Here is a 23142-nt window from a genome sequence, read left to right as displayed (position 1 = left end):
ACAAGTAAATGACACCACTATCAACTCTGTTTCTTAAGTCCAAAACAAGTTAGTCTTTATTCCTCATATTTGTTTATTCTTCTCATCTAATGTGCCAGTGAGTTTTGTTAAATTTACCTTTTCTGTATTCCATATTTATCTATTTTCTCTTTATCTCCACTGCCACAATTCAAGTCTGAGCTACCATCATTTCTCTAGACTAGTGCATCTTGAAGTATTAGTCCCTGACCTGTTTATTTCTGGTCGTTAACAAGATACAGATAGGAGTTGAGAGTCCAATACTGTTAACAGCATCCAGGTGCATGGCCAGGGTTCTAGCTGTTCATTTTTATTGCATGTTATTCAGTCGACCTTGGAAAGTTTACCGAGAACCCTTGCCTTAATTAACCACATTTAATTTGGGCGGCACCACTGTAGAATATTGGTGATCATCCTGAGCTTGCTGCTTACACAGTTGTCCCCGCGCCCCCCTTTTTTTTTGTTTTGGTTGTCTCCCTTTTACCTCTTAACTAAAATTACTATTTTTCCCTTATAGAAAGTGTAATATGAAAATCAAATTATGTCACTTTCTGGCTTAAAAGTTACAGGGTTTTCTAACAGAATTTAAATACAAGCTTAACATGACCTAGCAGGCCCTTCATGAATTGGCTCCTACATATATTTTTAACCTCCTGTCCTGCACCCTTCCTTTTGCCTGTCTACACATTTGCAGTTCCATAAGCACGACAGTTTCTTCCTGCCTTTGGCATTGGCCCACATTCCTACCTCTTATCTAGACTGTTCTTTCACTTGTTCTTTGCAAGTTTGCTCCTTTTTATCCTTCAAATCTCAGCTGAAATGCCATTTCCTTTGAGAGGCTTTTTCTAAGCATTCTGTCTAAAGGACACTTTAATATCAGTGTACATTCATTTTGTTCCTTAATATTGTGTATTCAAATTTGTTTTTATGTGTTTATTTGTCTGTTTTGTTATCGTCTGGTTCCCCTCCTTTACTTGAACGGTCTTTGAGGGCAGGGATTATTTTTGTTTTATTTATCATTATAAAAATTAAAACCTAGCAGAGTGCCCTGTACATAGGCTCTGAATACTTAAGGAGAGAATATAATTCTATTTGGAAGCAAGTACAGCAACAGTAATTGCCTGTTCTCAGCTTGTCAGTGGTCAGTTATGGTGTTTGCTGAAGGCATTGGTTGTGGCGGTTCTGCTGCAGTACATTTAGCATCGGCCATGGCTGTGAGGTTCGGTAAATAGTAAATATGCCCAGGATCTGGAGAAGAACTTAACTTGCTTTGTTGTTCTTATGAGTCTTACAACAGAATCAAGATGTAGAAATTATTGTCTCTGTTTTATGACTGAGGACAGCTGACGCTGAGTGGCATTCATCTCAGTGTGCTGGGGGGGTCATTGTCTAGAAAGTGGCAGAATGGAGACAGAATCAAGCTCCGACTCCAGGCTATTGCTTTTCCTTCATGCTCCTCATGGACTCAGCATTATTCCACTCTTTGCTCCTCCTGCCTTTAGATCAAGCTCATCCTTAGCATGTTCATCACTGTGTCCCTGCCTTGGTCCTTAATTGTAGTTATTTATTTATTTATTTTTTGCTAAACATCTGAAGTTTATTTTTAACATGTGAGCTTTTATATTTCATCTTTTTCTAACTCTGTCTTCTCAGCTTTGATTTTAATGAATCTTTCTTTATATTCCTGAGTCCATTATGGGCTTCCTTAGTATATCTGATATTTCAGTCAAAGATTGCTTTGTTCCCCTTACTCGTTCTCCTAGCTACTCCTGTCTCCAGTTTGTACATCTGTCTGTCCATCACACCTTTCCTTTATCTCTCTGTCAAATTCCACGTGTTTATTGAGATTGTATTATATTGCAGATGATAATGTCTTGCTCTACATGTTGATGTATCCATGAGTCCTGTTTCTAAAAATAATTTAAGAAAGTTTTAGTATCTGTTTCTCAGCAAAAAGAAAGATGACAACACTTTGATAAATATACATGTGAACTTGTGTTTGTATTTTATCTTTCTTTGCTTTCTGTGGCTACAAGATCATACTTCTGGACTCCATAATGTTTTATCATAATCAAATAGCTATACAAAGGAGAACAAAGTACTAGTTAAAATGTAGCATTTTACTGCTTTTGAAATAGAACATATTCCAAAGACGTGTGTACTTTGCTCTAAAAGTGGTATGTCGAAGAACTGATGTTGAATTAGAATTTTAAACTGTTGACTTTTTATTTTTTGTGATTTAAAAAATTAATTCTAGCACAGCACATGGCACATAGAAGGCAGTCAGTAAAAATTTATTGTATGAATAAATACTGAAAATTGAACATGCAGCACTTTCTATCCTAAAATATGTTCATCTTGAACTAGACTGATGTTACCATTATTATGCCAACAAATGTTTTTATTTATTATAAAGTCCATTGTATATATAAATAATAAAGAGAAATGAATATTCATGTTTTTATAATATACAAAATTATTGATAATATGGGCAGTTCCAGAAAAAAGACCTTCACATGACTCATTGCTAATAAAATAAAAACAAAAAATTTTGAAAAGAGAGATAAAGATAAATATTTTAGGTCTTAGTTACTGGGGTAGCATCTTTGTTTTTCCTCCACAGAGGTTAATTACATTTCCCTTTCCCAGCCCTTCTCCCAGTCTTATATCCTCTTGTAGTACTCTGTGTTTTTATATTTATCACAGAGTAATCAGTTAATTCAGAAATTATTTATTTGCCTCCTTTTCTGGACCCTAACGTCTATGAATGTAGATTCTCAGTGCCTAGCAATGCTATATATCCACTTTGTTTATAACTACTGATTGTTGAACTGCTGAGGCACTATAGTGATTTTCTGAAGCAGAGAAATAGCTTCATATTATTTAAGAAACTTGCAGTACATTAAAAAAAATTTTAATGAGTCGTGTAAATACAAATATTTTTGGCCTTATTTGTTTTGTAAGTTTGAAAAGAAGAATGTGATTTTTATAACACTCAAATATTTGGATTTTTTTTTTTTTTCTTACAGTTTCTCAAGCCAGACCTCCCCCAAATCAGAAGAAAGGTAAAGTTGTGCATGTGACTCTAAACTTGCTTAAAAAGTAAGCTCTTGCTTACACAACCAGGGCTGATGGCCTTCTCATGCAGTTGTAGCAGATGTTTGTGTTTGGTGTCCATTCTGAGTGGTTAGTGCTCAAGCTGTCCTGATCATTAACTAGTCTGAATATCACTGCTGCTTAAAGTAGCTTTTAGCTCAAAAGAGTGAAAAATATAAATTTGCAGGCTTTTACTTTTTAATTATGAAAGTAACTATAATTCCTTTAAATAACCTATTTGATACCTTGAAAATTCTGTCTTTATAGGATCTCGAACACCCATTATCATAATTCCTGCAGCTACCACCTCTTTAATAACCATGCTTAATGCAAAGGACCTTCTCCAGGACCTGAAGTAAGTAATTTGCTAAACTGTTCTTTTTGTAGGACATGGAGCTTTTGTTGAGAATTACTAGTTACTGATTCAGTATTTCTTATTTTGAGAAAACAAACATTCAATTTCAGTGCTATTGTCTTTGCAGATAGTCTAAAATATAATTTTCAAAAACAGAATATATTCTTTTATATCTGAATCCTTTAGGGAAAACTATAGAAGCTCTGACTAAAGTCTTAATGAAAAGGTTATCATTTAATTTTTAACATGAGTTGTTTTGCTTTGGCTAGAGAGCTTGAAGGGGTTGTAAAACAAATTCAGGTTGTCTTCTCCTCATTTCCAAGTTCCAGGAAAGAACCAGAAAAGTAAAACGTACTTTAGATTAATTGATGTATATACCCTAGAGGGAGGAGGGGGGACCATAGTTGGTGTTTGTTTTTTTTTTTTTTTAATTATATGACATTTTTATTTTAGGCTGCAAAAACAAAAATGAGCAAACAAACAACCAACCAAAAACTTGAAATGGGCTTGTCAGATGATGTAAATTCATCCTTTCCAGGGAAGCAGAAGGTCGATCAGTACAGGTTATCCTCAAGGCCACAGACATCCTGCTTCACTGTTGCTTGCACTCTGCTGGATTTTGATCCTTTTTGGGTTATAGTCTGGATCATTTTCCTCATCTCCTCCTTCTTCCCCTTCCTCATCCACTTCTTCACCTTCTTCATTGTAATCATCGTCATCATTTTCAATAGCTTCTCCAGTAAAGTATAACACTGATTTTGGGATTATATGCTCACATAAAAAGTGACCAATTTCAAAGTCTGCAGCGAGGATAGTTTCAGAATCATCATCCAGATCTCCACTCTCAGGAACTTCAGGAGGGGCTAAAGAAAGAGTCATTAGAAACTGTTTTGGTCACAGTATGAACTGTCCCACGTCCCTTGTGTTTCTGCTTCCTCTTAATCATTTTCAGAGTGACATTCTTCCCTTTTTTCCAATCTATCTGGGACCCTATACAACCCACAATTTCCGGTCCATCAAAAGAAAAGGGATCAGAATCATTTGGTTCTGACCTCATCCTATATGTCTTTGTCAACACTTCATTTGTGAAATATTCATTGGGTTCAAAGTGAAATTCTAAGACAAAACTCATAGGTTGACCAGCATCTGAGAACTTCACTTTAATGTCTTTCAAGTGCTTCAGAATAGGTTCTTCATGTTCCTGAACCATATCACTGAGCAAGTCAACATTCTTAAAAATGGTCAACCAAAACAGGAATTCCCTTGGGATCTTCTTTTTCTTCATCCTTTTTCTCATCTTCAATCTTGGCCTTTTCTTTTAGCTCCTCTGAAATTTCATCTTCCTCATCTGGTTTCCATTCACATTCTTCTTATGTAGGTTCATAAATGGCATTAATGGTCTCAAATTGCTTATCAAACAGAGGCTGATAAAGAACAGCATACTTTCTTTCAAGATTATGAACTTCCTCATAGAATTTGGCTTCTATCTGTGCACATTTAACTTGAAGGTTTTTGAGAGCATTCACTCGTCTTTTAACTACCCTCGGCAAGCTTTCAATATATCCTGTTGGTGTTTCTACCAGACCATCAAGTCTTTCTTGAAGGGCTGCAAGAATCTGAGGATTTTGCATCATCTGAACAGTCAGCTCACACGCTTTGATTTTTCTTTCTTCACCAGTTTCTTCTTCTACTTCTTCAACATCATCCAAATCTTGATCAAGTTCAGACTGTTCTTTGTTGTTGATATCTGCCGTGTTGTACAAATGCCAAATATCGGTGGCTAGCACGGGGAGCCAGGCAGCCCGAGCTGTGCAGGCAGTGACTCAGGGTGGTGGGAGGAGCAAGAGGTGGTGCCGTGAGCAGATGGTGCTAGAAAGGGGACCATAGTTTGTTAACCTAGACGTTAATTAGTAAAAATTGGTTGAAGAAGCAAAGAAGAAACCTATATCCTGTATTAAAATTTCCAGATGCTTAACTTTCTCAGTAAAATAAAGATGACAGTTCTTAAAGAAACAAAAACAACCTTCAAAAAGAAAATCATGCTGCTTCTAGATAACTTACAACTTAAAAATGAGTAGCAAAATAAGTTGTAATACTTACTGACTCTAGGTTTTAATAGATGCACAATTGAATTTTAAGTGCCAATGACTTAAATAGCTGTATAAAATCCTATGTAACTGGCACATGCAAGTGTATCTTTGGTATTTTTTCTTTAATACTTACGAGTGAAATTTTCAATGACCTTTTTTCCAATAACAATATGGAAAGAAGGAATTTTTAGGTTTTATTTCCTCATATTTTGTTAGGCTTGTTTTTTGTGGAGTTTAATATTGAGACAGTGCTGTGGATTACTAAATAATCTACAGTTCCTCAAGTACTCTGCAGCTGGGCAAATATGAAACATAATTGTTTTTGCCCATCTCTTGAAATAGATTTGATAATAGTTAAAATATTATAATAAAAGTAGTAATTAGTACATAGAAGTCACAAAGTAAATTTTAGTATCTTTTTCCTTAGCCTTCCTACCAAGAAAGCAAAGAATTTTAACAGACTACCTTCTTTGGATAGATCATGCCTAATTTTTCTTCTGAGTTTAAAACACTCCCTTCATTGTTTAACACCTCATTGCAACTGACATCTCCCCTACAGCTTGAGTCAGCTTGAGGCTTTGCTATGTAATTAATGCATAATTGAAACCTCCTCCACACAATTATAGTACTGGCTGTATCCCATAGCTCATGTTGGCATAGATTCTGTTTGGTTTCATGTAAACTGAGGATTCTTCAGTTTTCTAGCCCTTCAGTAAGTAAATGAAATGAGGCAAAATAAATCCTGCCCTCACCTTTAACATTCTAAGTAACAAAATCAAGGTTCTATTATGGAAGTATTAAGTGCTTTGACATTTATAAACATGATCTTGAGAGAAGTTTCACTGGGCCCGTGAGCTTATTTAAAATAAACTGGTTGAATGGTGCTTGTGATTCTGGCTATGACGGTCCTCGCATAGGGTAGAGTTCCAGCGGGGAAAGATTACATAGAGGGCGTGCTCCAGAGATAGACCGAGAGTTCCCCTTGCATCAGTAGAACACTGTTCAGCACATGCATATGGGGGACTACTTAAGGCCTGGGAAAGAGCAGGCAGGAGAGCAGTCTGAAGCTCACACTGGACCATGAATGCTTCATGTACCCAGCTGCCACAGCAGTGCAGAATGCTTCAACCACTTTGGAAAACTGTATAGGAATTGATTTATTACATTGAAGATGTCATTGCACCATCTTTATAATAGCTTACTTTTTTTTATGATCAGAGGTCAGCTGTGATAATCAGTACTTGGAAGGATATCTGCTTTATCTTGTTAAAGGTCATTGTAAATTTGTTTATCTGCTATACCTAGGTGTAGATTTCTTACATATCCCTCCTTGGGATTCATCAGAATTGAATCTGTGGATTTGTTTTTCATCCGTTCACAAAATCTTGTTTCTTAGCACTTTGACATTATCTCTTTGTTTCCCCTTCTTCCCTTTTTGTTTCTCTCTTCTTTCTGGGACTTAAATGAGACGTACTATAGACTTTCTCATTTCATCATATATGTCTGTTATACAGCTCTGCTTTCCTTCTGTTTCTCTGTCACCTGCATTCTTGATCATTTCTGAAGATTTAACTTCTAGTTGTCTGTTCCTTTGGCTATCTCCTAGTGTGATGTTGTCTGTTCATTTCATTTTAAAATTCAGATGTCTTATTGTTTCTATTTTAGAGGTTCTGTTTAGTTCTTTTTCAAATCTTTGGTGCTCCTTCGCTCCCCATTGCCTTTTTTTCAATAATTTCTTTTTCCCTCTACATACTTGCAGGCTTGTTTCACAAGTTTGGTCTTTGATGGCTGCATCATTGGAAGTCCTTACTAATCGCTTTCTTTTATCTGTTGTTTCATTCATGATACCTTGTTTCCTTGTGATTTAGGGGTTTTTCTTTTGTCTTTTAACTGTTCATTTAGTGGTTTTCTTTGTTTTCATTTTGTGATTTCTGTTTGTTCTCCTTGGAATTTTTTCTTATAGAAATTCTTTGAGTTCCAGAATGAAGATTTGCTTCCCCGCCTCGCCCCCAAAAGAGGTTTTATTTCCTTTGGTCCACAGTTGGTATTTCACATTATTTCTTGGTCCCAGGGCTCCTGGGAAGGGGCTGATCCCTGTGGGGGCCTCTGGGTGGGGGTCCCTGTGCAGTACTTGGTCGGGCAGTGAGGGGAGCGGGGGCCGGCTTTGTCTCAAGCACTCAGAACTCCACTGTCCTGCCTGGGCCTCAGTGTCCCCACTAGGCCCCTGGGAGGGGCCAGGATTGGTGGTCTGAGGGTCCTCGGGAAATCGATGAGACCTAAAATATTTTGGGACTATGGTCTGACCTTCTGTCAGCATCACTGCCACCCCTGCCGCCCTCCCCCCCAACCCCAACACACACACACACTCCCCTGAACAAAGTATTTTCGTTTGACTAAGACTGCCTGAAACTTCTGTGGGTCCAGAAACCACAGACTGATTGGCAGGAAAAAGAGAAGTGGGGTAGGTATAACCGGAAGCTACTCAGGGCCAGTTCCCCTCCCTGCCTGGGTTTCTTTTTCTCCCTGACCTAACAGCTTGGCCCAAAGTCTGCTGGGAAACCTGATGCCTGGAGCTGCCCTGGTGGGAACCCCCACCCCACATGCATCTGGCTATGGCCTTTCTCCCTTTCCCCCAGACTCTTAACTGGTAGCACTCTGACATAAAATAAGACAAAAAACAGGAAAACCCAGATAGGGCAATGATGTGGGAAGACAACCCACACGGGTGTCTCAGGAGCCCTCCTCCTCCTGTAGTAGAGGGGGCACTCTGAGGGTGCCACTGGGCCCTGAGGGCAGTACTTGGGGTCGTATATCTGCCAGCCCAGGCCAAAGACCTAACCACTCTGGTTGGCACCCTGCATGTAGCCCATCTGTAGGGACATGGAGGAATTGTCACATTTGTCTGTCCCCAGCTTTGTGTTGTAAATGTGCCACCGGGTCCCTGGAGCCGTCGTGCCCACCTGGCTGTCACACTTATTTGTGCCCAACTGGAGGCTGATGGTCAAGTGGTCCATGGGGGGCAGGATATGGTTTTTGGGGTCATACAGATGCCATCTGGTGCCAGAAGCGGTCATGTCCGACTGGCTGGCACATTTGTTAGTGCCCAACAGGAACCCAATGACGCACTGGCCCATCTTCACGGTGGCATCATCAGAGTCTCGCCCCTACTTCTCCAAGTATTTGATGCCAGTGTCCACGCCGCTCTGCATCCCCTTTGTCTTGGCCTTCCTGGCCAGGGCAAGAAAGAGACACCTGCACCTGCATCAAGTTCCCACTTTCAAACAAGTCGTTAGCCTCCAACAGGTCAGCGGGGTTCATGCTGTAGCTGACCATGGCCTTGATGAAGTTGGAGAGGTTTTCTAGCTGGTGCCACTTCTGCATGGAGCGGTTGGTCTTAGGGGTTGAGCCCAGCTGCAGTTTATTCATGCATGTGCACAGGATGGTCCCGTCCTTCAGACCCTTCTGGAAGTCCGGGTTGATGGAGAGGCCGGTCAGTCCTCAATCTGGCTTTAGAGCTCCACCTCCTCCAGGGTCGTTTTTGGACTGGAGCTGGTTCTTGACCTTGGCCGAGAGCCTGTGGGAGGGCCCCTTGTTGAAGTGCGTGGAGCTCATGGCTGGCGGGCGAAGATTTGCTTTTGCGTTTGATAAGCACCTGGTGGCATACGCAATCCAACATCGATAGCTTCACGTTAAATTCTCAGTTTGAGGTTTTTTTTAACACCAGATATTATTGCTTGTTTTTTTCCCACACAAATTTCAACTTCTTTTATTTAGAAGAAAGGAAAACTGTATTTTTAATCTGGGAAATACTGATAAAATTGTTCATTTTTCAAAATGATACATAGACTTAAAATCTGGAACTTGTCTAATGATATCTCATTTGCATTTTATATTATACTAAGGAAATTATTTTAGAGATTTGTTACTTGTTTAAACACTGGTGACTTTAATCATATTATCCATACTCCTTCATAGTCATAGAATGTTAAGTGGAATAAATAAATAATGGTAGAGTCGGTGGATGTCAGAATATTTCTCCAGATTGCAGATATCCATCCAGGCAATTGTGCAGTTCTGGTTGTTTTTGTTAGATAATTTTTTGTGTTAAGTATTAAAAATCAACTCAAAGTAGCTTTATTGTAAAAAATAATTGGCTCAACATAACTGAAAAGTCCTGGCTTCTGACACAGTTGAATTCAGTAAATGAAATAAGCAGGAGTTGGTGCCTCTATCTCTTAGGCAGGTTCTCCTTCTTCAGGGGCAAAGATGACGTATCAGAAACTCCAAGTTACCAGTCACCACAAAGAGACAGTGCTCATTTCCCAGTAATTCCAGCAAAAATCCTGGGATTAAATCCTGTTTGCCTGGCTTGTACAGTGTAACAGGTGTATTTCTGAACCAACCACTGTGGTCAGGGTTGTTAATTTTTGCTTTAAATCCAAATGAGGTCCAGTTTACAATTCTGAGATTTGATTTTTCTTTCAGTTGTCATGGTGTTGGTTAGGGCTGAGACGAGGTTAGGAAAACGGGTGGGCAGTAGGTTTATTTCTGGTTTACATTATACTGAACTCCCAGAGTCCTAACTTTATGAAGGAAGGAATTTCTGTTAGATTCTCTACCTTGAGCAGAATATGTGATTTGTTTCTTCTTCCAAGAGTCTAGTGAAATAAGAGACAAAACTTAAGTTTAATTAGTTTGCCACTGCCTTCCATGGGTTGAAGTCTGCAGTGTTATCCTGACCTTTTTGAGTTCCATTCTTTACTCAGTTCTCTGGCCCAAGGATTCTTTACTTCTTGCTAGCTAGCAAGAGAAGGAAATGGCAACCCACTCCAGTATTCTTGCCTGGAGAATCCCAGGGACGGGAGAACCTGGTGGGCTGCTGTCTGTGGGGTCCCACAGAGTCGGACACGACTGAAGCGACTTAGCAGCAGCAGCAGCGAGCTCAGAGATGCCTTTAGAATGTTCTTTATAATTTATTCCACATTGAAAAACTTTCTGACAGTTTCTTTTAAAGTTAAACATATCCTGCGATCCAACAGTTCCACTCATAGGTATTTATGTAAGAGAATGAAGTGAAAACATATGTCTGTAAAAAGGCTTATACCAGAGTGTTTATAGTAGCTTTATTTGTAATAACCCCAATTTTGGAACCACCCAAATATACCACAGGAGAATGTATAAACAGATTGTGTCAGAGTCATACAATAGAATTTTGCTCAACAGTAAAAAAGAATGAACTACCAGTCTGCCCCTCAGCATGGATGAATGTCAGAAATGTTAAATTGAATGAAAGAAGCCAGGCATGGAAGAGTACATTCTTGTGTGATTCCATATATAGAATTCCTAGAAGTCACCTGTGATGATGGAAAGCAGAGTTGTGTGGTTGCCTGTCAGGGAAGAAGTGTAGGGATTACTGAAGTGTGCAGGAGGAAATTTCTCTGGTCTGTTGCACATGTTCTGTATCTTGGTGGGCATGGTGGTTACCTTGTGGAAAGGGGTATTTGGTGACACTCCTTGATGGATTGAATCACCTATCTCTATCTAGCCACATCAGCTCCATTTCAAGTGATCTTTGATTTATAGTAAAATTTCCCTTTTATTAGCATTTGAGAAATCAAGGATTAGTGTGGTTGTGTATGGAACCATGGGGATGCTAAGTGTCACAGCAACACAAACAAATTGCGTCTGAATGTGAGATTCACACACACCGACCTCTCACGTAAGTGAGCTTGACTTCTGTTTGGCGAGCTTGACTTCTGTTTGGCGTGTAAAGGAAAGACCCATATTCTGTACATGCAGAGTGAGTTTATTTTTAAAATAATGTTTTTGGTTTAAAACTATCATTTTAAAAGTAATTTCACAGTACAGTTTCTTTCTCATTTAAGATTGTTGTAGAATCATTTTGTCTCCCTATTTTTTAAAAGATTTGTTCCATCAGATGAAAAGAAGAAACAAGGCTGCCAACGAGAAAATGAAACTCTAATTCAGAGAAGAAAAGACCAGATGCAACCGGGGGGCACTGCCATTAGTGTCACAGTTCCTTACAGAGTAGTCGACCAGCCCCTTAAACTAATGCCTCAGGACTGGTAAGTTAATTGATGCTTTTATGTAGTCCTTCATTTTTTGTGTAATTAACAAATACCAAATTTTATCATGAATTCGAGATATTGAATTCTATCCTTGAAACCTGTGTTAGTATCTAATTTAGTCATCAATAATGTTAACATTCTGCTGCTGCTAAGTCGCTTCAGTCATGTCCGACTCCGTGTGACCCCATAGACGGCAGCCCACCAGGCTCCCCTGTCCCTGGGATTCTCCAGGCAAGAACACTGGAGTGGGTTGCCATTTCTTTCTCCAATGCATGAAAGTGAAAAGTGAAAGTGAAGTCTCTCAGTTGTGTCCAACTCTTTGCGACCCCATGGACTGCAGCCTACCAGGCTCCTCCATCCATGGGATTTTCCAGGCAAGAGTACTGGAATGGGGTGCCATCGCCTTCTCCGGTTAACATTCTAGTATTAAGTAAATATAATTTGGATGTCTATAAGAAGAAGCATTGATGCTTTTGAACTGTGGTGTTGGAGAAGACTCTTGAGAGTCCCTTGGACTGCAAGGAGATCCAACCACTCCATTCTAAAGGAGATTGGTCATGGGTGTTCTTTGGAAGGAATGTGCTAAAGCTGAAACTCCAGTACTTTGGCCACCTCATGCGAAGAGTTGACTCATTGGAAAAGACTCTGATGCTGAGAGGGATTGGGGGCAGGAGGAGAAGGGACAACAGAGGGTGAGATGGCTGGATGGCATCACTGACAAAGGATGAGATGGCTGGATGGCATCACTGACTCAATGGACGTGACTCTGAGTGAACTCCGGGAGTTGGTGATGGACAGGGAGGCCTGGCGTGCTGCGATTCATGGGGTCGCAAAGAGTCAAACACGACTGAGTGACTGAACTGAAGAAGAAGCATAAACTTGTGGAAAACAGTAAAAAGTCTTTCCACTTGTCCACTTATTCTGGATCAGCTTTTGGAACAAAACAAGTAGACTGATGTTTTAGAGGGCCTATATTTTAGATTTTTGATTTGGAGAATTCAAATTTTCCTTGGTAAAGAAATGGTAAGTGAAAGCATTGTTACTTTTATAGTGAGGGGATAATTTAATGAAAATAATAGCATCATCATCCCAGTTCAGCTCTTTTATTGAATTAAAATATCCTTTAATAAAATATTGAGCTATTTATAATATAAAGTGCCTATATATTCAGATACATGAATTACCTTAAATTATTTCATTAATCTAAGCCAGAATAAAAATACACAGTCTGAGTGTGCATTTCTCTGATACTAAGAGTGTAACACATTGACTCATTAGCTGAAATTTACCTTTGACATACTCATTAGTCTTCAGATATTAGAAAATCAAGCCAGTGAGAATACTAGTATGTTAAAGATTTTAGTGAAGAATTAAGGGCTCTCATATTAGAATTCTGCCCTAGTACCTAACAGAGATACTTTGAGTTACAAATGAAGTGTAAGATGAGAATTTCAGGTGTGTTTAAAACTTGTAATAAGTAGAAAGTTATGTCATTTGTATGTTTGCACATATTTGCAGGAAACGGTCATGCAGTGTGTGCAAGTGCCGTCATTGTGCATTGTACTGCTATTGTATATTAGCTTCGGCCCTGGCCATCAGTGTCATAACCTAGGGAAAGTATTTTCCTTACCTTTCTTCTTCTCTTCTCTGTTAATTGTCCTTTTGGGAATTCACTGGGAGTAGTATTTTTATTATCCTGCTTCCTTGCTGACCCTGTGAGACACAGAAGGATCTGGGTGACCTCTGTCTGACAGATTCCCTTTTGTTTAGCAGGCACCTTTGTCCTTCAACTAGTGTGTGCTGCAAGTTACGTCATAAAATTGAGAGGCCATTTAATAGTGTGCTCCATTCCCAAAGATGGTTTAGGCAGTGTGGAGCATACATCCTATGAAATTTTTAATTTAAGATTTAATTTTAACCGTAAGAAATTTTGAGCTGTTAAGAATTTTAAGCTGTGGTTTTTCACAGTAACTATGTTGTTGTAGGTCTTTAACTTGAAGGTAACCTTGGCTTAATATTCCCTTGGATGCGTAAAGTCTCCATCTAACGCAGTGATTATCACAGTATGGTCTGTGGTCCTCTGGGCATTCCCAGGGCCCTTTAAGGGAGTCATGAGGTCAAAACTGTTTTCCAGTATAACAGTGAGTTGGCTGTTGTCATGATTTATCAGTCCCCGTATAGGACGGTAGCATGACTGGTGCACAAGGTCAGTCATTGGTTCCTCCCTCTCTCTCTCCACACCCTCCTCTTCTCCACGCTCTTCCTCCCACCCCACATCCTGCCTCCTGCTCTCCAGCATACTCTGCTGTTCTGTAAAATAGGGGTAATAGATTACCTCACAGGATTATTTTGAAGTTTAAATGTATAGACATGAATAGGTTGTGTAGACCAGCACTGGAACATTGTGAATGCTTGTAGTAAATCTTACAATGTTGGTTATTACTGTTAATGTTATGATTTTGCTTCCACTTCTTTAGTTGTAGGCTTAAACTGTTTATGGTAGTTGTTTTTATTGTAATTTCTCAAGTTAATTAATACTTTGTAAACTAATGAAATGTAGGGCCCAGAAAGAGATTTGTGCTTTTTTAGGAACAGGAAGTTAAATGTCTGGGAAAAACAAGTTGCTTTAGCATGCACGTGTGCACACACACACAGACACACACACAAAGTAGAGAATTCAGAGTGAGTGAAATAGTTGTAAAACAATCGAAAAAGTTTAAAAGTTTAGGTGATTTCTGTACTCAGATTATTTTCCAGATAATCAGAAGAACTCAAAATAAGGTGTTGGAGCTTTAGTGAATAGTGAATTCAAAATACTGAACTATTGTAATTTATGCTATTTTTAATTAAAGTGAAACATTTAAGATGTGTTTGAATTTTAAATGATTTTATTTTAAAACCAACTTTTTCAATTAACAGATACACTATTGTTCCCTATTACATTTAGAAAAATAGGCCCACTAATATAGATCAGGCAGAGATAAAATTCTGAAAGGATCTCATGTAAGGACTGTGCATGTAATTATGTTTAAATGACTTAGGTGTTAAAAACAACGCATGGGGACTATAGCAGTCGTTAACGTTCTCTACTGCTGTAACATAAAGAGAATGGTGGACATGCAGCACTGTGGTTTCCCTCACAGACATGTGGACAGGAGACTCCACTGCAGGAGTGATGGTGAGACTCTTTCCCTAAGGGTTGTAGTAACTGAGAATGCCTGAGCTACTCAGTTTCCACTCTTCCCTTTCCTCTTCTCTGCTAACAGGGACCGGGTCGTAGCAGTTTTTGTGCAGGGTCCTGCTTGGCAGTTCAAAGGTTGGCCGTGGCTTTTGCCTGATGGATCACCAGTTGACATATTTGCTAAAAGTAAGATTCTCTTTGTTTTTACTGCCTATCTAATGTAGAAATGTTTTATTATTTAAAAATAAAATTAACAAATGCTTTATTATTTAAGAGAAAGAGCCATCTATGGCTCTGTACATGTGGTGTGTATATCAAAGGATTCTTATTAAGTACCATATATTTTTACTTTTAAACACCTGTGAAATATTTTAAAAGTCTTCTTTGAAATATTAATATTTTCTGTGTATTTATATCTAAAAGTGAAGTATTGCCTATGTTTCAACATCAATAATTACTTTGTAGGTTGCTTAGAAATCATTAATCTTGTTGCATGTACATACAGCCAGTCTTTAAATAGGCTGACTTTTGCTGAACTAACAATGCCACTTGACTGTTGGCTGCTGTTCCCGCTGTCTGAAATGGTTGCAGCAGAAGTGGCCCTTTTCTGTTTGTTCAGATCTCAGCCAATTACTCTCTCCTTTAGGGAACCCCCTCCTCTGACCGTCCTGGAAGTAGCCTTTACTTTCTACTGGTGATCTCATGGTAACATTCGTTGCTTGACTTGACCTCATGTTTATATCTGTATTGTAAGTCCTCCGTGGCTGTAATGCTAGTTCCAGGATGTGAGCAGCGTGGTCTGACTCATTGAGTCTCGTGTCATCAGCACAGAAAAGAGCATGGCACTGGGAAGCATTTTGTAGACACCTATTATTAAAGATGTAAATTTCATGTATCATATCTTTTGTGGGTCATATTTTGGCATTATTAATACACCAAAAGTAGAAGAATTAAAGTCTGACTGAATAGCAATTCCATGAACTGTAGCCTGTCAGGCTGCTCTGTCTGTCTATGGAATTCTTCAGGCAAGAGTACTGGAGTAGGTTGCCAATTTCTTCTCCAGGGGGTCTTCCTGACACAGGGATTGAACCTGAGTCTCCTGCGTTGTAGGCAGATTCTTTACCATTTGAGCCACCAGGGAAGCCCTTTTATTCGTAGGGATATTCAAATTATTATTAAATTTGAGTACCCAGTGAAGTTAGTATCAGTAATAAAATCATGTTTTAAAAAGTGTCCTCATGAAACAAGTTTGTTTGTTAGAAATAACATCTTTAGTTATTTTGAATGTATATTGTGCTACTGTGAAATCCAGCTGTTTGTTGTTTTAAATAAAGCAGTTTAGTTTTTGTCAGTGGTGCCACCATTCTTTTAGGCCGAAAACTGCCCAAGCTTGAAAGCTTTTAATCATCATTCTCCTACCTTCATTCAGTTTTTAAAATGAATGCTAATATGACGATAGTTTTTTTTTTGTTATTTCCAAAACCTGAGTAATGCACAGATTTGATAAATAGAAGTCAAAGATACAGAGAGAGTGGGAATTTTAATGAAAGCAAAATGTCACTGAACACTAATTTTGTTGTGTTTTACCTACTTGCTTGCCTTGTTGACTGGTACTGTAATAAACAGTGATTAGAATGTCTTGAAGATAAAAATACTCTCCAAATTTCATTAAGAACATAACTTTTAATTGTGGTTTTGTTCAGATCATTAGTCTTCAAAAACTTAGATAAGGACTTAGAGAATTTTTTTTTAAGTTAACAATTATGATTTTCTTCCATGAATTACTCTTTCTCTTAAACCTTCCTTCTTTACTTAACCAGCATTTAAAATGAAAGTACTCTTGCCCTTCCATCTAAACACATGGGAAAAAACCCTTTCCTCTTCCCTCACCTTTTCTTCTGGCTTCCTCTTTCCCTCCACAGCCAAGCCTTTGAAACAGTTGTCTCGCTTTCTGTTTGATCACAAGCAGCTGTGGTGGTACTCTCCTGCTCACCTGCTGAACCGCTCCCACAGGGATCCAGATAGTGGCTACTTTTGGTCTCCTTATAATATTACTCTTGATCCATTTCCTCTTCTTAAAATGTTCTTTTCTGAGGGCTTGTTAAATTTATTCAGACTCTAGCTATTTTTCCTCTGGCTTTCAGTGACATCAGTGACATTTTTGTGTTCCTGCTTCTCTCCTGCTTTAATTATAGACACTCGAGGAGATCTGGTGGCTTCCCGTCACCATCTCTGTCCTTAGTTTTAAGTTATGTCTCTGGCTGATGCATGGGCCTCTCTGTCTCACCGATGACCAGGTGGCTCCCTGTGAAGTCCCATTGGTGCATTGGACTCTGCCTCTTCCGAGAGGAATCTGTTGTCTTATGTTCTCCATCCTCTCCAGACTGTTCTTTTCCTCAGTTTTTTTAATAATTTGCATAAGCCAGAAATTTAGAAATATGTCATCTCCAGCTTTTAGCTGGTCTGCTTGCTGTAAATTAACTCTTGACTGTTATAGCTTCTCACCTTTCCCCCAGTCTACATGGAAAATGATAATATCTGTATAGCATAGGGATAAACTGAGGGTACTTGGTGAAAAAATGTATTTTCTTTGTGCTGCATAATAAAATACAGAGGTTTAGAGAAGATCTTAAATATTAAACTCTATAAAATTGCCAAATAAAATCTTTTCAAAATTATGAGAAATTTGAGCTTGATACTGATTTTTAAAAATACTGTTTTTTAGGCTTCAAGTCCAAGATTTTTAAGTGACAATTTCTTCAAATTTTTTGGTTATCATTGAGAAAATTTTCTGATTTAATAATCTTCTCTATTCGTCCCTTTGTCATTTTCCGTGCCATCATCTACCAAAATGCTATATGAGAGCACCTTTTCTGTTTTTTTGTTTCTGCAAAAAATGTATTGACAACAGTCATGCAGTTTGCAGAAAATGAACAACAACAAATTTTGTAAAGTTTTGCTTTAGTACTCCCAGATAACTGTCTATATATGAAAGAATCTTATTTCTTCTATTTTGGGTGAGGCTTAAAAACTATGTCTTTTTCTGAATAAGAAAGATAAGTTTGCTTGCCACCATTGCTTCATGCTAATAAGATACTTTGTGTGATGAAAGAAACTGTTTCCTCGTTTTGTGACATAAACTTTTTGAACTCTGATATTCAGTTTTAATTTAAAAATTGTGTATTCTGTAAATAATACACAAAATGTAAAAAATAAATGCTATGTAAACTAAATCTACTGAAATTAGTAAAGGGGATTATTGGCCCTTGTGACTTTAAATAAGTCATTTAAAAAATTATAACTCATGTATTTTTAAGAATGATTTGAAACAAATAATGAGAAGATCAGAAAAGAGAAACGTGTAATAAGCAGAGAATACTGAATAGTGACTTCATTTGATTTAAAAATTTAAAGAAACAAATATTTTTTCCATATATAATAAGTATTTTGAAAATGGCTTTTCTGAATCCATAACATACAGTCCCTTTAATGAATTGGTTTAAATTGATTAATTTGAATTAAATTCAAAATAAATAATATACTCAGTGAGGAGACCTTTATGTATAAAAGCAAATACTTTAGCAATAATGTTTATGTGTTTTTTGGGCCACTGGAGGGTCACAAATGGTTTATTTTGTATTTTAATCAAGAATTAGACCTTGATTACTTGTTAACATCAAAAGCCAGTAAGCCTGCAAATGATATGGAACAAGCAGTCTATAAAGAGCTATTAAAAACAATTAACAGTCAATCATTTTTCTCTTTAGAAACTCCTAATACTAGAGATCATAATGGTGATAGTAATGTTTATATCTTGAATGTTGGAAGAGAAAGCAAAAAATGGAAAGAAAAGCAAAACGTCCTCCATGTGCACAAGTAAAACTAACACTCCACTGATGATAAACTGATTGCAGATACAGTGATAAACTGCCGAGGATGGTCCAGCCAGATAGATGATCAAAGAGGAAGATTCAGAGTCAGTGTTTTGTGGTCACCTGTCAACCTTGGCAGCATACATTTGTTGGGAAGTTTTGTCCTGGAGTCTCTTATCTCCCTAGAGATAGCTTTTGAAAGTGAAAATAATTTCACCTTTTTGGTTCAAACTACCCAGTGGTTTATTATCACATTTGAAATAAATTTCAGAATTTTTTTTTTTTTTTTTTTTTTACCATGGCTGAGTAGGATCTACACGTAGGACATTGCCTACAGAGAGTTGTTCTTGGGTAGGGCATTCTGAGCTTGCTTCTGCCCGAAATCCTGTTTTTCAGGATCTTTGCTAGACTCTTTTTATATCAAGTAAATATCTATTTCTAGGTCACCTTCTCTAGAGAGCTTCCAGTTCTTCTTCTTTTTCATCATTTCTTACCATGTCCCATCATTTCTTACCGTGTCCCACTTGCTAATTACCTCTTGAATCTTTCCTGTCATATGTGTATCTTCTCCCCAGTAGAGCAGATCTGTCTCTCTCTCCTCTACGTTTTATACCGTATCATTCAGTTCAGTCGCTGAGTTGTGTCCGACTCTTTGTGACCCCATGAATCGCAGCACGCCAGGCCTCCCTGTCCATCACCAACTCCCGGAGTTCACCCAGACTCACGTTCATCAAGTCAGTGATGCTATCCAGCCATCTCATCCTCTGTCGTCCCCTTTTCCTCCTGCCCCCAATCCCTCCCAGCATTAGAGTCTTTTCCAATGAGTCAGCTCTTCGCACGAGGTGGCCAAAGTACTGGAGTTTCAGCTTTAGCATCATTCCTTCCAAAGAAATCCCAGGGCTGATCTCCTTCAGAATGGACTGGTTGGATCTCCTTGCAGTCCAAGGAACTCTCAAGAGTCTTCTCCAACACCACAGTTCAAAAGCATCAATTCTTCGGCGCTGAGCCTTCTTCACAGTCCAACTCTCACATCCAACATGACCACAGGAAAAACCATAGCCTTGACTAGACGGACCTTTGTTGGCAGAGTAATGTCTCTGCTTCTCAATGTGCTATCTAGGTTGGTCATAACTTTCCTTCCAAGGAGTAAGTGTCTTTTAATCTCTTGGCTGCAGTCACCGTATCATTGGTCTCTGCTAAACACTTTGCAGAGTGGGTCGTCATGTCTTAGGCAACCATCCAAGCTCCTTAATGTGACTTTTAGGACCAACATTGCTCTGAACCTCTGTGGTCTTCATCCATTTCCTGTGTTACTTTGCATGATGCAACTTTGTTAAATTTCTTTAGTTTCTAAACTAAACCAGTTTCTCTTTGAACATGCTCTTGAATCTTTCCTGTCATATGTGTATCTTCTTCTCCCCAGTAGAGCAGAGCTCGCTCTCTCTTCTCTAGGTTTTATACTGTATCAGTGGTCTCTGCTGCGATTCATGGGGTTGCAAAGAGTAGGACATGACTGAGCGACTGAACTGAACTGAAACACTTTGCAGAGTGGGTCGTCATGTCTCTTAGGCAACCACGCAAGCTCCTTAATGTGACCTTTAGGACGAACATTGCTCTGAACCTCTGTGGTCTTCATCCATTTCCTGTGTTACTTTGCATGATACAACTTTGTTAAATTTCTTTAGTTTCTAAACTAAACCAGTTTCTGTTTGAACGTGCTCTTCTGTTAACTGGGTCACTTTTTTTCTGTGTTTGCCTAATTCTTATGCCACCCTACCTATCCAAGCCTTTTCTGAATCCCGTAATCTGGGTAAACTACTCTCTGGTGTTTCTGTGATATTCTACTACCTTTATCATGCTTTATGTGAGTAGGCATTTTCTTATTATCCTTCACTGGATCATACACATTTTATTTTATTTCATTCTTCATTGCAGTCCCCAGTGGCTGACGTGTATAAGCCTCAGTAAATTTTTGTTGAATTAAATGTTTTGGGAGATACTATAGTGCTTAGCCTCTATTTTAGAGATCACTTAGGTTGTAATGAAGCTTTTTCAGTAGAAGAAAGGTTGAACTTTTTTTTTTTTTTCTAAGTTTTTTTGGTTACTGTCTGTGGTTGGTTTTTTATTCCTTTATAAAATATTTTTATAATGTTGATTACAGTTTGAATAAAGAACATTATTTCTCCTACTTCTAGTTAAAGCCTTCCATCTCAAATATGATGAAGTTCGTCTGGACCCAAATGTTCAAAAATGGGACGTAACAGTATTAGAACTCAGCTATCACAAACGTCATCTGGACAGACCAGTTTTCTTACGATTCTGGGAAACATTGGATAGGTAATCATGATCCTAAAATGCACTTACTTCTGCTTTACTGCAGTAGTTTTCCTGTCTCTCAGTTGTATTTTAGGTTCCTTAAAGTTGTGAACCATATCCCGCAGCTCCCCTTTCAAACATTGCTTAATTTGATGTTGATCTAAAATAGGTAATTAGCAAAGTATCTTTGTTGTATTGACTTTGGAAACAAAGGGAGAAAGGGCTTAAAGCTTAGTAGAGAGAATACTAAAGCTGAGTTCAAAGACTCAGATTTGGTCTTGTTTTTGTGATTTGGCTCTAATGAACCCTGTGACTTTTCTGAACCTTGTTTTCTGTCTATCCAAGGAACTGGCTTTAAGCAGTCCCTTCATTTTTTGACAGGACCTTTCGAAAGGTTTCTGACTCGAGGTATGGGTACCTGGTAGCTTGTGAAAGGAATTTGGTTTTTGAATTTATCCTGATTACTAGTATAAATTGGTTTTTTCTAAAGCCCTTTACAATAATATCAGTTTTATAATTGGAAAGTAAGGACAGCATATGATCACAGTACCACTGAACCTGTTCTCATTTGAGGTACTTTCTAAAGCCTGTAACTTTCTTGGTCTCTCTCCAAATATTATGTGTTTCCTCAGAGTCAGAGATGATTGAGATAACCCAGTGGTTGTAATTGATAATATATTAAAGAGAATCATTTATTATCCTAGCCAGAAGCCCTTACATTGTAGAAATTAATAAGATGAATGGTTTTTCTGGCTTACTTCAGAAATCTTCATATTCCCAAAGGTTACAGTATCTACTTTTTAGAAAGCAAAACATCCTGTTCCACTGTTGATTTTAAGCTTTAAAAATACCAATACTTATTTTTACATGTAGTATTCTAAAAATTCTAAAATTCCTATAATCATTATGACCTATTATAATATTTTTCAGGTACATGGTAAAGCACAAATCCCACTTGAGATTCTGAGTTACTTGTTTTCTTGCTTTTCTGGAAATCTGAATTAAGATGATAACACCGCGGATATACCATGATACACCATGCTCAAAAGACTGGGACTGAAGCTTTATGAATTTATCAAGAACTTAAAAATGAAGAAGGTCACGGATCGATCTTTTATAAAACCTTATTTGATGATTTATGCTTCAAAGGGATGATGCCTGTCATCCATATAAGCAAACTTTTTGGCTTACAACTATTTTTTTAATATTAGTCTTCTAGTCTGTAATGGAAATTGTATATTTTGATAGAAGTTTTTTCTCCATTGGTTACATTAGCATCACTTAAAATTTGTTTCTCTAGAAAATAAATACAGGTTACAAATGTGTGTATATGTAGAGGTTATAAGGCTCTCTAAGCCATCTTGCTTCTGATTTTTCATTGCTCTTTAATTCCTTTTATTGAAAATACTATGTTATGAATGGTATTAAATTTTAGTCTCTGAAACTTCAAAAACCAAGCAAAGGGATGTGACTTTTGAATGAGTCAAAATGTCAGCCTGTATGTGTACTATACTTTCTCTTTATTTAAAAAGGAATAATGAAAAATCAAGAACAGTTCTTCAGCTTTGGTTGAACTGTTCAGTTTTTCAAGACTTCTTTACTTATAATGAATACATTTAATGAATGTACATTCTTCTCACTGACTTTGGTAATTTTAAAACTTAGAGTGATATATTTCTATCTGTGATATCTTTCCACTTGAAAAATCTCAAAACACAAGATTAAAAACCTAATAGGCTATAATACTTTTTATTTTGGGAGCCAGAATATGATTCGGGGGAAAGAAATGTGTAAGTCCTTCTGCAGTGTAACTTTATCTTTTCTCTTAAGTCCACCTTCAATTCTTCCTTTATATGGTATAGGATTTTGCGTCTTCTATTTCTAGGCATGTTCTTATCTTCCATTATCTTTAATATTGATAACTCTCCCAGACACCAAAGAACATATTTGCTTAATTAAGTGTCTGAACAGAAACAAGATGAAAACACTGGTATTTTTATGTGTGTATTCAATATCGTATAAAATATAAAACCTATATTTTAACTTAGTAAAATATTTTACTACTTCTGTACTTTAGACAGAGTGTTGCCTCCAAGGTACAATGAATGAGCATTTTTCTTGAGTC

At 37.8% G+C, this 23142-nt stretch overlaps 1 protein-coding gene and 2 pseudogenes across 1 annotated transcript in view; 1 reads left to right on the top strand and 2 right to left on the bottom strand.

Annotated features, from left to right (window-relative positions):
- Positions 1-22669, top strand: part of CDC73 (cell division cycle 73) — a 90514-nt gene extending 67845 nt beyond the window's left edge. Inside the window, exons 12-17 of the mRNA NM_001191272.1 lie at positions 3048-3083; positions 3382-3469; positions 11484-11645; positions 14915-15015; positions 20897-21038; positions 21948-22669. Coding sequence (NP_001178201.1) covers positions 3048-3083; positions 3382-3469; positions 11484-11645; positions 14915-15015; positions 20897-21038; positions 21948-21984 — 566 coding nt within the window. The 3' untranslated portion in view covers positions 21985-22669. The remainder of the gene's footprint in view (positions 1-3047; positions 3084-3381; positions 3470-11483; positions 11646-14914; positions 15016-20896; positions 21039-21947) is intronic.
- LOC101906067 (nucleosome assembly protein 1-like 1) lies at positions 4062-5364 on the bottom strand (annotated as a pseudogene).
- Positions 8088-9171, bottom strand: LOC112441778 (calponin-2-like; annotated as a pseudogene).
- Positions 22670-23142: the final 473 nt, after the last annotated feature.

Source organism: Bos taurus, chromosome 16, assembly GCF_002263795.3.
Source record: "Bos taurus isolate L1 Dominette 01449 registration number 42190680 breed Hereford chromosome 16, ARS-UCD2.0, whole genome shotgun sequence".
Classification (NCBI taxonomy): Eukaryota; Metazoa; Chordata; class Mammalia; order Artiodactyla; family Bovidae; genus Bos; species Bos taurus.
This window is presented reverse-complemented; position numbering and strand designations above follow the sequence as displayed.